The sequence below is a fragment of the Eulemur rufifrons genome, chromosome 16 (assembly GCF_041146395.1).
Source record: "Eulemur rufifrons isolate Redbay chromosome 16, OSU_ERuf_1, whole genome shotgun sequence".
Classification (NCBI taxonomy): domain Eukaryota; kingdom Metazoa; phylum Chordata; class Mammalia; order Primates; family Lemuridae; genus Eulemur; species Eulemur rufifrons.
Window position 1 is genome coordinate 67,989,418 of NC_090998.1, and position 16,599 is coordinate 68,006,016.

General features: G+C 31.2%; 1 protein-coding gene across 1 annotated transcript in view; it reads right to left on the reverse strand.

Annotated features, from left to right (window-relative positions):
• CEP290 (centrosomal protein 290) overlaps window positions 1-16,599 on the reverse strand; it is an 88,102-nt gene that overhangs the window by 30,395 nt on the left and 41,108 nt on the right. The window contains exons 28-38 of the mRNA XM_069489355.1: window positions 12,478-12,683; window positions 11,361-11,512; window positions 9,382-9,493; window positions 8,286-8,741; window positions 7,291-7,455; window positions 6,239-6,346; window positions 5,883-6,017; window positions 4,425-4,691; window positions 3,682-3,789; window positions 2,807-3,006; window positions 709-922 (exon numbers count right to left, since the gene is read on the reverse strand). Coding sequence (XP_069345456.1) covers window positions 709-922; window positions 2,807-3,006; window positions 3,682-3,789; window positions 4,425-4,691; window positions 5,883-6,017; window positions 6,239-6,346; window positions 7,291-7,455; window positions 8,286-8,741; window positions 9,382-9,493; window positions 11,361-11,512; window positions 12,478-12,683 — 2,123 coding nt within the window. The remainder of the gene's footprint in view (window positions 1-708; window positions 923-2,806; window positions 3,007-3,681; window positions 3,790-4,424; window positions 4,692-5,882; window positions 6,018-6,238; window positions 6,347-7,290; window positions 7,456-8,285; window positions 8,742-9,381; window positions 9,494-11,360; window positions 11,513-12,477; window positions 12,684-16,599) is intronic.

Genomic DNA, 16,599 nt, shown 5'->3' on the forward strand with positions numbered 1-16,599 from the left:
GATATGTTTTGTTTTCAAACATTCAAGTTTAGATATTTCAATTACTTCATACATCCTTCCATGTCAAATTAATTGAATTTAAGTAGACAAGGAAAGTTATAGACTTAAAAAGCTTAAAATTTATCAATAAATTTCATGAGCTAGTATAGAAAAACAGCAGCACTTTCTAAAACAATTTGAGTATATCAAATATGAGATAAACAAAAAACCTAATAAATCAGATAATCCACTGACCTAGTCCTTCCCACAAAATTATCTCTGTTACCCTCTTCTTTAATCTGTCCTTCTCATTATCGTATCTCCCTCTCAATGCCCCAAATTGTCTGAAATTTTTCAACTGGTCAAAATAGCCTCAGTAGCACAAAATCTCAGTGGAAAAAGAGAGAAAATAATTAAGATTTCCTCTCATTTCCTATAGAGGAAATTTGTGATAATCCACAAATCAGATTGATGACAACATGAAAAGATAAAATGGATCATATTTACAGTGAAAAACAGCACTTATTGAGGCTAATTTAAAAGAATTGTTTTGAAAGACTCTGTTTAACAGCATAAGACAAAGCTCATATTTTTTATTAAAACAGATTTGTACTACTATCTTTTATAAATTTACAAATCTTCTCTAAAAGCAATCTAGCAATATTGCTTATAAAAATAAAAATATCACATATTTTTCCTAAATGTTTATAATTTTCTGTTATTCCTTACTTTCTGTTGTTTCTCTTTCAAGGCCAATTGGTTCTTTAACCGTTCTACTAGATTTCTCATTGTAGTTGTTGGAGCTCTCGAATTTGCTTCTTTTTGAGCCTGAAGTTCAGATTTTAAACTCTGTGACTCCTTTTGTGACTGGCCCAGAAGACACCTTAAATCCTCTACTTCTGCTTTTACTTTTTTCAGTTCATCTGCATGATTTTCTTGGAGCCTAATGTAAACAAACATATGTATTGGTGGTTGTTGCAATTAATACCTTGATTGATACAAATTTCACAAAGAGCAAATGTTCATTCCTATGTATCCTTACAATGTAAATCTTGATGTAGACATCCAAATCTAAAAGAAAAATTCCTTATTCCACTTAATTACTCTTAAACTTAACATAAAATAGAAATTTTTCTTCTAGTTTCTGCCTACTATTTTTGGCAACAATCTCATCAGGTTATTTTGTGGCTCTCATCAAATAGCATATAGAGAATGAATAAAACAGCATTTTAAATGTTATGGCTCCTGCAAGATGTGACTGCTTCCTTCATTATCATGGTTTCTCAACCACGGTACTATTAACATTTTTGACTAAATAATTCTTTGTTTTGGGGGATGTTGTCTTGTGTCCTGTGCATTGTAGGATGTTTATTAGCATGTCCTGCTTCTACCCACTAGATGCCAGTAGCATTCCCTAGCCATGACAATCAAAAATGCCTCCAGACATTGGTATATGTCCCCTAGATGGGGAAGGAGGACAAAATTAACCCCTATATTTGAGAACTACTGCCGTAAATTGACATGCTGCAAAGACAAATATAAACTTTCACAGAAATCACATGCATTATTAACTTGTTTATATTTCAAATTCACTAGTATTGTATGTATAGTTATATATATGGAAGTAGATGCCATCAATAGACTTAGTTAATTCAATTAGTTCTACTACTCATTCAGTATTAGTAAGTCTGATAAAATGAATTATATCTAGTTCATTGTGCATACTGACACTGCATCTGTATTGAGATTCAAATTATTAAACTCTGACCAATGAGAGGGAGATTGTGTTAAGCCATGAACAAATGTTAAAGTCTTTGGGACTTGATGCTTTTAGTAAAACTTAAATCTAACTTTAAATAATTATCAAATTTTGAAAATATCAGGTTTTACTAAAGAAATCACAGAGATACATAATTTCTTAAGATACATTAAAACATGCACACAATGTGCATACAGAGACTACAAGTATAATTTAGGCTAAAATGATACAGTAAGGTACAAAATAAACTCCTTAACAAAGCAAAAATAGTTGTTAATTTTGTCAGAGCCATCTTGGATAAGTGAGTAATGAATCAAAGGGTCTCACAGATACTTCAGAGCTAGAATGGAATTATAAGTAGTTCAACTTTCTCATTGTTTTCAGATAAGAAAATTGAGGCCCAGAGAGATAGTTTTACAATGATTAGAATCTGCATAACTACAAACCCATTTTAGGTTTAAAATCTATGTTCTGATAAACTGGTTGAACAAAGTTTAGAATCTCTAATATAGGAAATGCTGTGAACATGTTACTGTCACTATAAATTAATACAGAAAATAATGACTTTTTCATTCAACAAACATCTATTAAGCCTCTATTATGTGCCAGATACTGGTAGAGGTGTGTAAATAAAAGTTTTATGTTTGTATGTTATTTTACAACTTTCAAATTACTTTCATATACAGTTCTACTTGACCTTCACATAACCACCCTGCAAGAGCCAGGGTAAGTCACTTTCATTTTAAAGATAATGAAACAGAAGCTCAAAGAGGTTAAGAACAAGATTCTGGAGCAGAATCTGGATTAGCTTTTGAGTCAGACTGACTAGTTTCAAATTACGGCTTTCCCATCTCTTCCTAGCCATGCTACTGAGCAATCCTGAGGAAGTTTCCTATCTGAAAAATGGAGAAATTAATAATATATGTCATAAGTAGTCCTGAAAATAAAAATAAGATAATATACATAAAGATCTTAGACTAGTACTTGGCACAGCAAATGCTCATGTTGTATCTTCATTATATCATTATTATCATTTGCCTATTTTTACAATACATTTCTAAGACTCACCGTAATTTGACATTTTCAAATTCTTTGACTTTTAATTCAGTGATTTCTCTTTGTCTCTCTAAATCTTGTGATACTTTCTTTAGTTTGACCAAAAGTGAGGAGAGAGAGTCATCTTGTTCTGCTACTGTCTGTTCCATCTCAGCTAGACGAGCAAAATGCTTGTTGGTAGGAACTGGAGTGGGAGACTGCTTTATTAAATCCTATGAAATATGAATATATTAGCAATGGGCATATATAATTCAATGCTGTACTTATTCTATAATTTTAATTTGGTTCCTCAAATGATCAATATATAATATCTAATCTAAAATTTAGTGATTTATCAGGCAATGAAGGCTTAAAGAAGACAGGATTCAAGCTCATTCTTATTGGTATTAAAAAAAGATAGGAAATAGAGAACTTATTCTTCGTATTCCCAATTTCTAGCAAAGTGTCTACATGTATTAGAGGGTCATAAATGTTGACTAAATTAAGCTCAAAAATGCTAAGGTTGCACGTTAAGAGACAAAAGACAGGTCATTTCACACAACAGAACAGAATGATCAAAGCAGGCAATTATCAGCTGAATTCAAAAGATGGAAAGTACTTAAATATGGGTAGGCTTAAACAAGTAGAATTTGAAAAGAAAGACAGGTAGGTTCATAAAAGACTCTGTATGGTTAACGAGTGTAAATATAATTTTATGGACAGTGGTGACCTACTGAAGGATTTGGGTCTAGGGAGAAGAGTGATCACAGCTGCATTTTCAGAAGATTAGTTTGGCAACAAAAAAGGTAGAGTGGCTTCTACTTTAAAGAAAAGAGAAGAGAGCTGAATTTTAAATTATCTGCTATCAAAAATCAATAAAGAATCGAACAAAGTTCTTAGAATCTTACCCAAGCTGTTTGTTTGAATTTATTGAGTGAACTATCAGCTTGTAGTTCTAATTTATGATGAAGAATATGAAGGTCTTCCTCATGTTTTCTAACAATTTCTCTTTGCTCCTGTTTTACAGAAAATCAAAACTACATCTTAAATTGCTATTTGAATAAATTTAGAAGATCTTAAATATTTTATTATCTTTAAGTTTTTAAAATTCCTACAAGATAGGGAAGAAACAACATCTTCATGCAAATGTTTAGACCAGTATACATCTCCCCTAGCACATGTTCAAGCTGACAAGCCCAGCTTCAGATCATAATTTATTCTAAACATTAGAATAACATGGGTATCTATTATCTTTTAATTTGTTTCTAGAAAAATTTTTAAATGTTAGATTCCCTAGCCCCCCGCCTAAGTTCTAACTAATCTGATTTCCCCTGACTACCAGTATGATAGATTTCATCCTAAATTATTGCCTCAATCCTTACCTATAAATTCAATTAATATATTTCAAAATCATATGGTTTCACCATGACAGCTATTCCTGGTTTAGTCAGTCTATAAGAGAAAGATGCACATACACAAACTGCCAGTTTTACTGACAGATCTATAATCCAATCATATCAAAGGAAGGATTCCTAAATAGAATCATTTGAAAGTAAGAAATGAACTACCACTTTAGGGCAGAATAATATTTGGCATTTGAGTAAAAAACATGATGATAAATAAAATAGCATAACATAATATAATAAAATACCTCTCTGGCTTTTTCTAGAAGATGTTGATATTTCTTTAACACTTCTTCCTTTTGATTTAACCTTGCTTGCATGTTTGCGATGGTTTGATGAGCAATTTTCAATGTGTGATGAGATTTCGGTTCCACTTCTTTTCGGCCTAGCTCAGCTATAAGCTTTTCTCTTTCTGCAGTGGCAGGCAATCGAAGCCTCAGTTCATTGATTACTTTGTCTCGTGACAGAATATTTTGCTCTGCTAACTTTAAAGCAGATTCTTTTTCTTTTAGCTTCTGCAATGATTAAATCGCAATAAATTATTAGAGTATTTTTTCCCTTTAAAATGCTTCATCTGAATTTTAGTTAGATTGGTTATTAGCAAAAAAAGGAGTTTCACTTTATTTTTCATAGCATATTTACCACAGCCATCTGATAGTTAATAAGGTTAAATTATTTGTATGTGACAATACAGTTAATTGTATGAACTATTTATTTATAAGATTATTACATGTATTAGAAACTTCATTGGTATGATTAAAGTGAAATTTAATTAAGGTACTTAATTTAGATCTTGCAGTTTAGAACTAGAAATGTGTGGTGGTGCTAGATGTAGGAAGAAAATGTAACAAATCATTTCTTTTATTTTGGTCCATTGACTATCAGAGGTCTAGAAAACTAATCCATAAAAGTCAGTTGAGTAAAAACTGAAATTTTAGTGGCCCAAGTCAATGAATCATTATTACGAAATCTGTAGTTTATTAAAACAAAACACAAAAACGTTTTTACTCTTCAGAAGGTTCTTTAAATCAAGTAACTAAGTGGCAAGTCACATAAATGACAAATCTTACAATTACTGAAGAATATCCAAGTTTCCTGGATTGATTTAAAATGTACAATATTACTTGAAAAGATGTTTTGAAATTTATTTGCAGTAAATATGTTTAGATGGAAACTAAAATGAAAATCATATTTAGTTCATATTATTTTCTGAATAATTTAATGAAGACAGATTTGATCACCTATTAATCAAATTCAAGATCTAGATTAAAATAAGTAATTTCTAGTTTACTTTCAACCATTTAACCATGCATAAAAACTAATGAGCTGAAAAGTGATTCACAGATTATATAATATACACTATAAAGTAAAACATAAAAATAAATAAGAATGAAAAGATCATACAGGGAAAGGTAATACATTGCTCATAAAGCTATAATTAAATGCTTTTTGTTTCTTTTCATGCTCACTATTACTCATCAGTGTATCTAAAAGTGACAAATAGTGATTAAATGACTAGTGGATTCAAATTAGCCATATTTGCTGTTCATCATTGGCTATTAGAACCATTATAGGAGAATAGGGAGAGACAGTGGAATAAGCAAGAGATTCATCATTCTATGCTTTGTCCTCATTAATAAATAACAGTTAGAAAATTTGATAAACATAAACAATACAGTAATTAAAATGCAAATTCTTCTAATTACCTCTTCTAGTGATTTGCAAGTTGCCCTTGTTTCTACGATTACTCGAACGTTCTCCTTAATTTTTCTTAGTGCAATCTCAAGTTGATTTGGGAGGGGCAAACTAGGGTCTGGTATTGATCCTGTAGCCTCTTCAAACTATTAAGAAATGGTATGTTTTTTAAAAAAGCAGTTGCAGCATTGAGAATAACATTAATTTTTACAACTGTATGACAAAAGATAGATTAAGCCCCATTTATATTTTAATATAAAAAGATAACATCAATTAAAATTATAATACATCTGATTTAGAAAATATTTCTGTCAGTTAACACTCTAGGTCATGCTACAGAGTAGCAAACAGGATTAATCATTTATACCTTCTGTGCCGCATTTAGTATTTCATTTTGCTGACGGTCAAAAATGTCTAGTTGACGTTCCAGCTCAACTTCTCTTTGATCCCAGGCCATTTGTCTTTCTTCATGAAACTAAAAAAAGACAATGTGTGTCAGATGTACACAAAACACACCAGGTATAGAACAGGCATTTTATGTTTATTTTCTTACTTAATCGTGAAAATAATACCTTGAAGTCACTATTATTTTTATTTTATGGAAAAGGATACAAAGTGAGGGAGGTGAAGTAACTAGCCTAAGATCACAGACATAGGCAGATGTGAAGTCAGGATGTCAATCTCTCCATCCATCCATTTATCCAAGCATCCATCCTAAACATATGCTAAGTACTATTCCAGGCAGTACAAACACAGCAGTGAACAAAATCAAGTCTCTGTCACTATGAAACTTACATTCTAGTGAGAAGGAGACAATAATCAACAAGTATGTAAGTAATATGTCAGAGAGAGACAAGTGCTATGGAGAAAAATTAAGATAAATAATCTCTATTTAAGGAATCTTGAGGTAGGATTTACTGTTACATATTAGGTGGCTGGTGAAGCTTGCACTGATAAGGTAAGAAGACATTTATTTAAGATCTGAAGGCAGTGAAAGCATAAACACCACAGGTACCAAGGGTAAGACAATCCAAGCAGAGGTAACAACAAAATTTCTGAGATAATCATATGCTTGATGAATTTCAACTCTCTCCAAAGCATATGCTTTATTCTATACCAAGCTGCCTTCTACTCCATCAGTGAGAGCCAGTAGAAATTTATAACTGTAAAGTCAAATAGCCAATATCAAAATAAAAATTAACTTACCAAATAAATTTGCTTATATATTGCTCCTTTTAAGTCTAAGACTACTGCTATAAAAACTCAATAAAGTTTTAGAATAATTTAGAAAATAAATGAATTATTTCATAATCCATTAATAATCCATTATAATCCAACTCCATTCAATTAAGAGAATAAGTCACTCGTGATGTTCTTAAAATTTTAGCAAAAAAAACCAAAGTAAATATAAAATGAAACCTTGTTCTGCTGCACAATTTCTTCCTCTAGACTGCTGATTGTATGTTCATATTCAGAAATTATATTATTCAAATATTTTATTTCCTCTTTATCCTTGACTAATTCCCGATTTAGTTTAAGCTCTTGAAGACGAAGTTCTTCTATTTTCATATGCCAATTGATTACCTAAAAATTACAAATTATATATATAAATGTAAATGCTATATATTTCTCCATTGATTGTAATGATTTTAAGTGAATTTAATGGACACTTTAAAATAAAGAAAGATATAAAGTAAGATATAAAATTATCCTTTGTTGAGCCACATAGCAAAATTGATTTAGGATTTCCATAGACATTTCTAAGAACATGTGGGCTCTTAAAACATTCTTCAAACTATGCTGGAATGGATATCACTAATATTCACTTTCATATTTTTCATTTGCTGTCATATAGTTATTGACCACTCACTATAAGCATGTCACTGAAACACTGGTATTATTTTCGAAAATGGAAATCCTAAATATTATATTTCTAGCCTAGAAAATAAGATTCAGTTGCAAGACAATTATTTTTCATTTAATTCCTTCCAAATGGGGGTAAAAACCAAATCATATTAAAATAAATGTGGGCCCACTATTTATAATTTTAAACAGATTATTTTATGTTTAAACAAATTGTGAAGGAGAAATCAATTGATGACCAATATAATGTTTAAAAATAATTATAATTAGTATTTAATTAAATACATGAACTTCTCTAGAGAGTTTAAAATTCTTTGCTGTTATACAATTTGAATACTTTCACTAAAATCTTTTCTTAGAAAAGTCTCATTTTATTTTCACAAATAATAGACATTCAAATAGCCAAAACTCCTAATTTATAAAATCTAAATTAATGAATTATAATTGGAATTTTGGTTGCATATTATGCATTTCTTATATAGGCACATATTAAGAACTTACAATTATTATGTAACTCTTTTGGAAATATTGAATTTAAAATCAACATTTACCTTTTGGGCTCCCCTGGCATCCTTTAAAGTGCTTATTAACTCTTCTAGGCCCTTTAACTTTAATTCCATCTCCAAGGTTTTGTTCTCCATATTTCTATGTTCTTGTTGAGAATTTTTCATTTCTTGCATTATTTTAATTTTGTCATTTTGTAGTTGAATCATTATTTTAGAGAACTTTTCCTGTTGTGCCAAGGGTAAAGCTCCACTAAACTGTCGTCGTAGAGACTGAATTGTTTGGCGCAGATGTTTTGCTCTGTTTCTCCCCTCCAAACGAGCATAATAGAGAGCCTGTTCTTTTTCATCGAGTTTCTGCTCTAAGCGCAAATTGTAGGCCTCCATCTTCTTCAGTTTAGATGTAACTGACTCCAACTTACCCAGAGCAGTAGCCTCACTAATTTGAAGAGAGACAATACATTGGTGCAACTTGGCAATTAGTGCCTTTTCATCAGACTGTGCCTAATATTAGAAAATATATATTTGTAGTAAGTTTCAGGTTTGTTTAATGAAACATCGATTTAAAAATCACAATTTATTAATACTAAATAAAGTTTTAAAACGGTGTGGTAAATGAGATTCTACAAAAATCTAACTTTGCTTTAATACAAACAATTACATTACAAAAAAATGTAAAAGAAAAAATCTAAAATCAAACAAATTTAAAATCCAAATTTAACTAAATAACAGTTGGAATATTACTAGTTTTTTTAAACTTCCATATGCAAATAACAATTCTGGTATAATACTAATTCAGATGATGTGTATAAATTGTAAGTCCAAAAAAAAGTATAATGTGAGAATATATGAAAAGCTACATACAAATACAAGAGAAAATATTGTTATTAGATATTTACTAACTATTGTTTCTCAGTGTCTTAACTTTGATCAGCAGCACAATGCATCTGTAGGCATCTGAATGCTTTTCTGGATTATGAATGGTATTTCAAATTATAAACATTTTCTAATCAGGTTCCAACTAACAAGAATAGGAGCCTCTGATTGGTATACCTTCTGATTAAAACTGTAACATCATCCCAGTATCTAATGTGAATTTAGAAAAACTGTAGATTCTATATAGAAGAGCCAATATTGCACATACCTGATAGTCTAGCAGTTGCATTCTTAGGGACTCTACTTCCTTGTCCCTGGACTGTTGTTGTGTGTTCAAAATTTCAACCTGCCTTTTGGCAATATCAGAAATCTCTCTCAGTCTGGGAAGTATTAAGATATTTCAGGAACAAATGAGTACACTTTCTAAGTAAATAACACAATTCAAAATTTCTAGACCACTTTTGCAAAAAGCCATTAGTTTTCAGCTTTGTACAAAATACTAAAATAGGGTTTCCTAAACTGTTACATGAAGCATAATTCCATGAAATGATAAGAAGTATACTATTAAAAAACTCCATTCCTAACATCCCTCCCCCTTGAAAATTCATAGGATATAATATTAAATGTTCTGATAAGTTCTAACATGAATAATTACCTCAAATTATACTTAATACATAGCATTTTCCAAATGTATATGGCCAAAGAATCTCCATTTCTATAATTTTTATAGGATATTTATCATAATTTGGAATCAGCTAGGATAAAGTATTAAGTAGGTTTATCTGATACCACTACCCAGTTATGAATACAGAAACATAAAATTTTTAGATTCCATAAGTGGATTAATGTATGTTCTGACCTGTTTTAATTTGCAAATTTTCATATTTCATATTCAGAAATGTAAAAACACACCAAGTATGCATTTACAACAATTACATAAAAAGGGGATGGCTGATGGTACGTAAGTGCTTCCATTTCCCTTAAACCTATTGTGAAGTACAGGTAAAGGAAAATGTAAAGTTTCCTTACTTTTAGCTCAGATAAAAGTTTTCTTATACTGAACAGAAGCTCCCACTGCCAGATATATGTTTTGATTAATAAAATTAGTAATTAGAAATTAGTTTATTTCAAAAGGTAAGGTCCATGAGGAGAGAGGAAGAACAAAAAAAGGAGTCTTTCACAGTGAAAAGGGCATCAATGACTGATATTTCCAAGAGGACTATGAAAGCTCCAATGGAATGACTGTAACCTTATGAGTAAGCCATAAAAATACTTTCACTAATTATTTGTGCTTGACAGATTCTCAGTGCCCCTCATATTTTTCTACTGAAGTAGTACCTAATTACAAAAGAGAGTGAAAGACAGCATCTAACTGGCACACAGTATTCACTCCTTACATACATTTTGTGTTCTAAACTAGCTGGGCCTGTTTCCTCACATAAAATGAAAACAACATTACCTCAGGGTTAGTAAGTATGAAAGAAAAAAACCTAGAATCAAAGAAACTTAAAAATCCAAATCTAATTAAATAACAGTTGGAATATTACTGTTTTTTTTTTTAACTTTCATAAGCAAATAACAATTCTGGTATAATACTCATTCAGTGTATTGTTTTTAAATCCCCAAAAAATGTATAATATGAGAATATGTGAAAAGCTATATAAAAATACAAATATAAAAGAATATATTATTTTTAGAGATACAGTTAATTATCTCTATCTAGAGACAGAGTCAATATATGTTTAATACCTTGCACAGTGCCCAGTACATAGCAGATGCCCAAAAAATGTAAATTAAGTCAAAATCTAATTTTTCATTATATTTTTACAGTAACCTTATAAAATAGGTAGAAGAGCTACTATTACTTATTTACTCCCTTATCAGAGTGAAGAAACTTAAGTTTAAATACATTAAATAACCATTCTTTCTCCATTGCTCCCTCCCTCAAAAAATCAGTATGCAGAAGAACTGGACCTCACAGGGTCTTTATTCCAAAGTCAGTGCTTTCTGCAATAATATTCCTAGACTCAGAAAATTCCAAATCTTGAAAGGTCATTTCCTCTTCTATATTATTATTTAACCCTGTTAAAATCAATCTTTTTAATACTATTTAATCCTGTTTTTATAAAAAGAAACCAGTATTAATTGCCACTAAGATTGCCCCTGTATGCTTGTAATTAGGTTTCTTAAAGACAAATTAGAGCTGACACACCTAATCAAATGACTAAAGTGTTTGTATGCACTTACTTTGACACTTCAACTTTTAGTTCCATTTCACTCTTCTCTAATTCTAGAATCCGTTGCCTATCAGCATCACTTACTGCCTTGCTCACACTATCAGCTAATTCATCTCTTAACATCTGTTCCACCTTCTGTGCATCCAAGTTGATTTTGGTAAGCTAAGAAAATGTAACATAAAAAAATGTTCAGATACATCAGTTTTTGGTGGGGTTTCCCTTGTAATTTAGCCTTAGAGAATTGCAGTCCTGTTTACTTTGCCTTGGTCCAGATATTAAATTGAGTGTGAGTATTAAGAATAGTCTAAAGAGAGGAAAGAGAGGAAAGAGTCAGGAATAAGTTATGCAAACTCTGGTAATATTCTAACCCACCAAAAATCATTTTTACTATGTAACTCACCAATAATGTCTTAACTTCTACTATTCTTAATTTGCTTAGAATGTGGCATACTCATTATATTTTACTTCAATTATATCATCTATAAATAAATCCAAATAAGTTAATAAAAACTTATTAATATAGATTTAGTGATTCAGTTAAAATGAACACAAATGATATATATACTTTGGAAAACATATTAAATCTTAAGGTAAGCAAGCATTATAAGAATGTTGTTTAATCATGCATTGTCAAATCATGCACTGCAAACTATATTTATTACCAGTCAACTGATTCTGACCATATCTAAAAATATAAAATCTCCTATTAGAAGGTAAAGTCTCTGAAAGCAGAGATTACTGTCTATTCTGTTTCTTGCTATAGTCCCAGTCCCCATACAGGGTCTGACATGTAACAAGCAGTGAATAAATATTTGTTAAATGAAGGGATGGTAGTGGAAGGCAATTCCATTATTAAGTAAATAACATCCTTTATGTACATTAAATCTAATAATGTAAACTTGGTGAGAAACAAGAACTCATTCACAGTTGTTTCATGTTTCATTTTAAACAATTCATTTTAGATGCTTTCATTTTAAACAATTCAAATTTAAAAGTAAATCTTTTATTTACTCATTACATGAAATCCAAGCACTGTATTAATATGCTACTTCAGAGATCTAAACCAACCTCATGATGATGAGACTAATTCTTTACTCTCTAATTGCATAAAAATTATAATATCAAACCTCAGGAAATTTGGTTTCCAATTCAAAATTACGTTCTTCCGTTTGCTTTAATGAAGTCCTTAAGTGTTCGTACATTTTTTGACAATGTTCAGCCCGCTGCCTTTCATTTAATTCCTTCATTTCCAACATCGTTATTTTTTTTGAAATAGAAACAATGTCACTGTTGGTTATTGATTTCTTTGCCTTATCCATGTGAGATTCATTTCCTGTATGTAATAATACTTAAATCAATCTCATGTCGTTTATGTTAAAATTACATCTTAGGTATTTTAGCTATATATAAGGAGGCAATATTGTTCCACAGAAAGAATATGAATTTTTGAATTACAACCTGGACTTTATTCTGAACTCTGTTACTTCCTGCCTGTATGATGCCTGTCCCATTTAATCTCTCTGGAATTTACATTCTTCATCAATCAAATGATAAAAAAAAATCATTGTTGAAATAACAAGGTAAAGGACTTAGTGTAGAGGTGTCACAGATATGAAATAAAAAATGGTAAATAAACATATTTCACTGAAATGAGATAAAATGTATGAAAAGCAATGCAATAAAGCAACATGACTTTGTGAATATAAGTGCAATGATTTGATTTTTGAAGTCTCACAGAGTCAAGCTGAAAAGTAAAATCTGAAGCCGTATGATTGATTTTTACCAAATACGATCTTCTCTAACCATGAGTATTATTTGGTCTTTGTATACATCTAATATCAAATATTTTACATTCTTTTATTAGTTGTTATGCCCTAACCTTACATATGCGCTTATGTGGCTTGTCTTTGAACACAAAAGTCTGTAGTTAAATGAAAAGAGAACTAAAAGGCCCAGTTTATTATGAAAAGGTATCACATGAGAGTATCATTACTTACTTAGTAATTTTGGGGGAGTAGGAAGAAAACTTAAACTTTTGCTTTATCTGTCATGCTCTAGAAAAAGACAAAATTTGGTAGAGTATTTTGCTTTTTAGAGACTTAATTAAAACCCATATGTTTAGGGTAGCCAATTGTTTAAAAGAATTAAGCAAAGATTCACTTTATAGATAGTCTTTTACAATATCAATAATGCCCCCTCCTATTTTTCCAGCTTCCTAAATTCAAGTTTTATATATCTTAGTTTTCTCAAAATAGCATACTTTTTTTTTTTTTATTTCAGCTTATCATCATGGGGGTACAAAAGTTCAGGCCACATACACTGCCCATGTCCCGCCCATCCCCCCGAGTCAGAACTTCAAGCGTGTCCATTTCCCAGATAGTGCACATTGCACTCATCATGTAGTTATACCCCTATCCCCTCTCCCTACCTCTCACCCCCCCAAGTCAGAACATAACAAGTGTGACGTTTTTTAAAAGAAAAAAAATTTTGGTGTTTGTCTCAGTTTTAAAAAGTACTTCACAATTCACAATTGCAAAGATGTGGAATCAACCTAAGTGCCCATCAATCCATGAGTCGATTAACCAAATGTGGTGTACGTATACTATGGAATACTACATATCCATGAGGAAGGATGAATTAATGCCTTTTGCAACAATTTTGATGGAAGTAGAGACCACTATCCTAAGTGAAGTGTCTAAAGAATGGAAAAATAAACACCACATGTGCTCGCTATTAAATTGGAACTAACTGATGAGCACACATGTGCACAGAGGAAATCAAACTAAGTAGAAATCAAGCAGTGGGGAGGGGGGAAAAGGCGATGGGGGAAAACCTACCTAACAAGTACAATGACCACTATCTGAGTGATGGGCACACTTATAACCCTGACTCAAACATAACAAAATAGATACATGGAACCAAAAACATTTGTACCCTCACAATATTTTGAAATTAAAAAATAACAAAAAATAAAATATATTTTAAAAAGAAATATTGTGGGTTCAGTTCGATATCACTGCAATAAAGCCAAATCACCATAAAGTGAGTCCCACAAATTTTTTGGTTTCCCAGTACATATAAAAGTTATGGTTACACTATACTGTAGTCTATTAAGTGTGCAATAGCATTATATCTCAAAAACTATGTACATATCTTAATTAAAAAATGTTATTTCTAAAAAATAAAACGTACTTCATTATGTTCTCTATATATCTTTAAAATATTAATATATGATTTTAGAATAGTTACTGCAAGTAGTAACAAAAAATCACCAAAGGAGCTAAAAGTTAGTAAATCAGTTCTTTATAGGATAAAAGACCCATTGAAGCAACCCTAAGCAACTTGAAGAAAAAAGTGCATTACATATAAATATATAAAGAACATAAAACCCCTTCTCCATTTTGCATTGTACTTAATTCTGACAATGAAAAGAAGTGTATTGCAGGGGCTGAAGTGGATTAGCCACCTGATGTTCTTGGGTTTGGAGTTTTCTTAATGAGAGGGATAGAGTACAGCCCAGCACCAAGAAATTCCTGGATGAAAAAAAGCTAATGAAGTGACATTTTTAAACAAACATATAAGGGCAACAGGAAAGAGGGAAAAACTCTTAAAATTTCAGTGATATAAATCCATGTAAGGAAGAGATTAAGGTACTAGAAAATAATAGAAGTTAGGTATGGAATTTGGTACTTATTAAAGTGAGAGAGGATAAACTGAACCAAGAACTTACTAAAATTGTATATAATACTCTTATATTTTAATTTAAATGAAAGTCAATTCACATTTAATCTTTTTGAGTTAAAAATTACATTTCTTTTTTTTTTTTTTTTTTTTTATTTTTATTTTTTGTTTGTTTTTCAGCTCATCAAGGGGGTACAAAAGATCAGGCTATATACATTGCCCATGCCTCCCCATCCCCCCGAGTCTGAGCTTTAGTTGTGTCCATTTCCTAGACAGTGCACATCACTCTCATCATGTAGGTGTGCACTCCTCCCCTCCCCCCACCCCATCCCCCCCAGAGAGAACTTCAAACGTGTCCATTCCCCAGGCAGTGCGCATCGCCCTCATCAAGTAGGTATACACCCATCCCTTCCACCCAGCCCCGACCTCTGTCCAATACCCAATTGGTGTGAATCCCAAATGTGCTCTCAGGGAAACCAGTTTGCTGGTGAGTACATGTGGTGCTTGTTTTTCCATTCTTGGGATACTTCACTTAATAGAATGGGTTCCAGCTCACTCCAGGAGAACCAAAGAGATGCCATATCGCCATCATTTCTAATAGCTGAGTAATATTCCATGGTATACATATACCACATTTAAATGTGAATGGATTGAATTCCCCACTCAAGAGACATAGACTGGCCCAATGGATAAAAAAATATAAGCCAAGTATCTGCTGTCTTCAGGAAACTCATCTAACCTGCAAGGATGCATTTAGGCTGAAGATAAAAGGATGGAAATCAATATTCCAAGCAAATGGAACCCAAAAGAAAGCTGGCGTGGCGGTTCTAATCTCCGATAACGTAGTTTTTAAATCAACAAAAGTAAAGAAAGACAAAAATTACATTTCTAAAAGTAGAAATCATATCTAAGATTTCCCAATGTGAGGCCTTTCTAAACCAAACGTCTTCATTACCAATTTAATAGAACAGCTCTATTTAGTAACAGAAACCTCCAATAGCTCCAAAGTCTAGAAAACTAACAAAAATATCTTATCCAAAGCAGCAAATTTATTTGAAAATTATAAAGCACAATGGTATGAGATAAAATTATCAAAGTGTTCTTAACTAGGATAACCATTTGAAAAACTAATAAGGAAAACCCTAGCAAGAGCCAACAAAATTTCAATACCTTCTGAGACAGTAATATCTCTGTTACATATACAGGAAGATGTTCATTGTAGCATTATAAGAAATAGCAAAAATAAGAGCTAGTGGATTTAATCACTCGGTAGAATACTGCATGAATATTTACATTTATAAGTGTGATAAAACATGGGAATATTTTTGCTATCTACTATATACAGTATGTAACAAATAATATGTTTATTATAATTTAAAGCATATAAAATATGTAAGCATATATAAGCAAAAAATGTGATTGTATAGTAGTGGAAGTATGGGCAATACAAATGCAATACAAATTCTTTTCAAATTTTCTTTGATGTTTTATGGTGATCTTTTAACTTAAAAATATCAAGAGATGTATAACTAATATAACTTACACTCTGTGAAAGAACTCATAATACT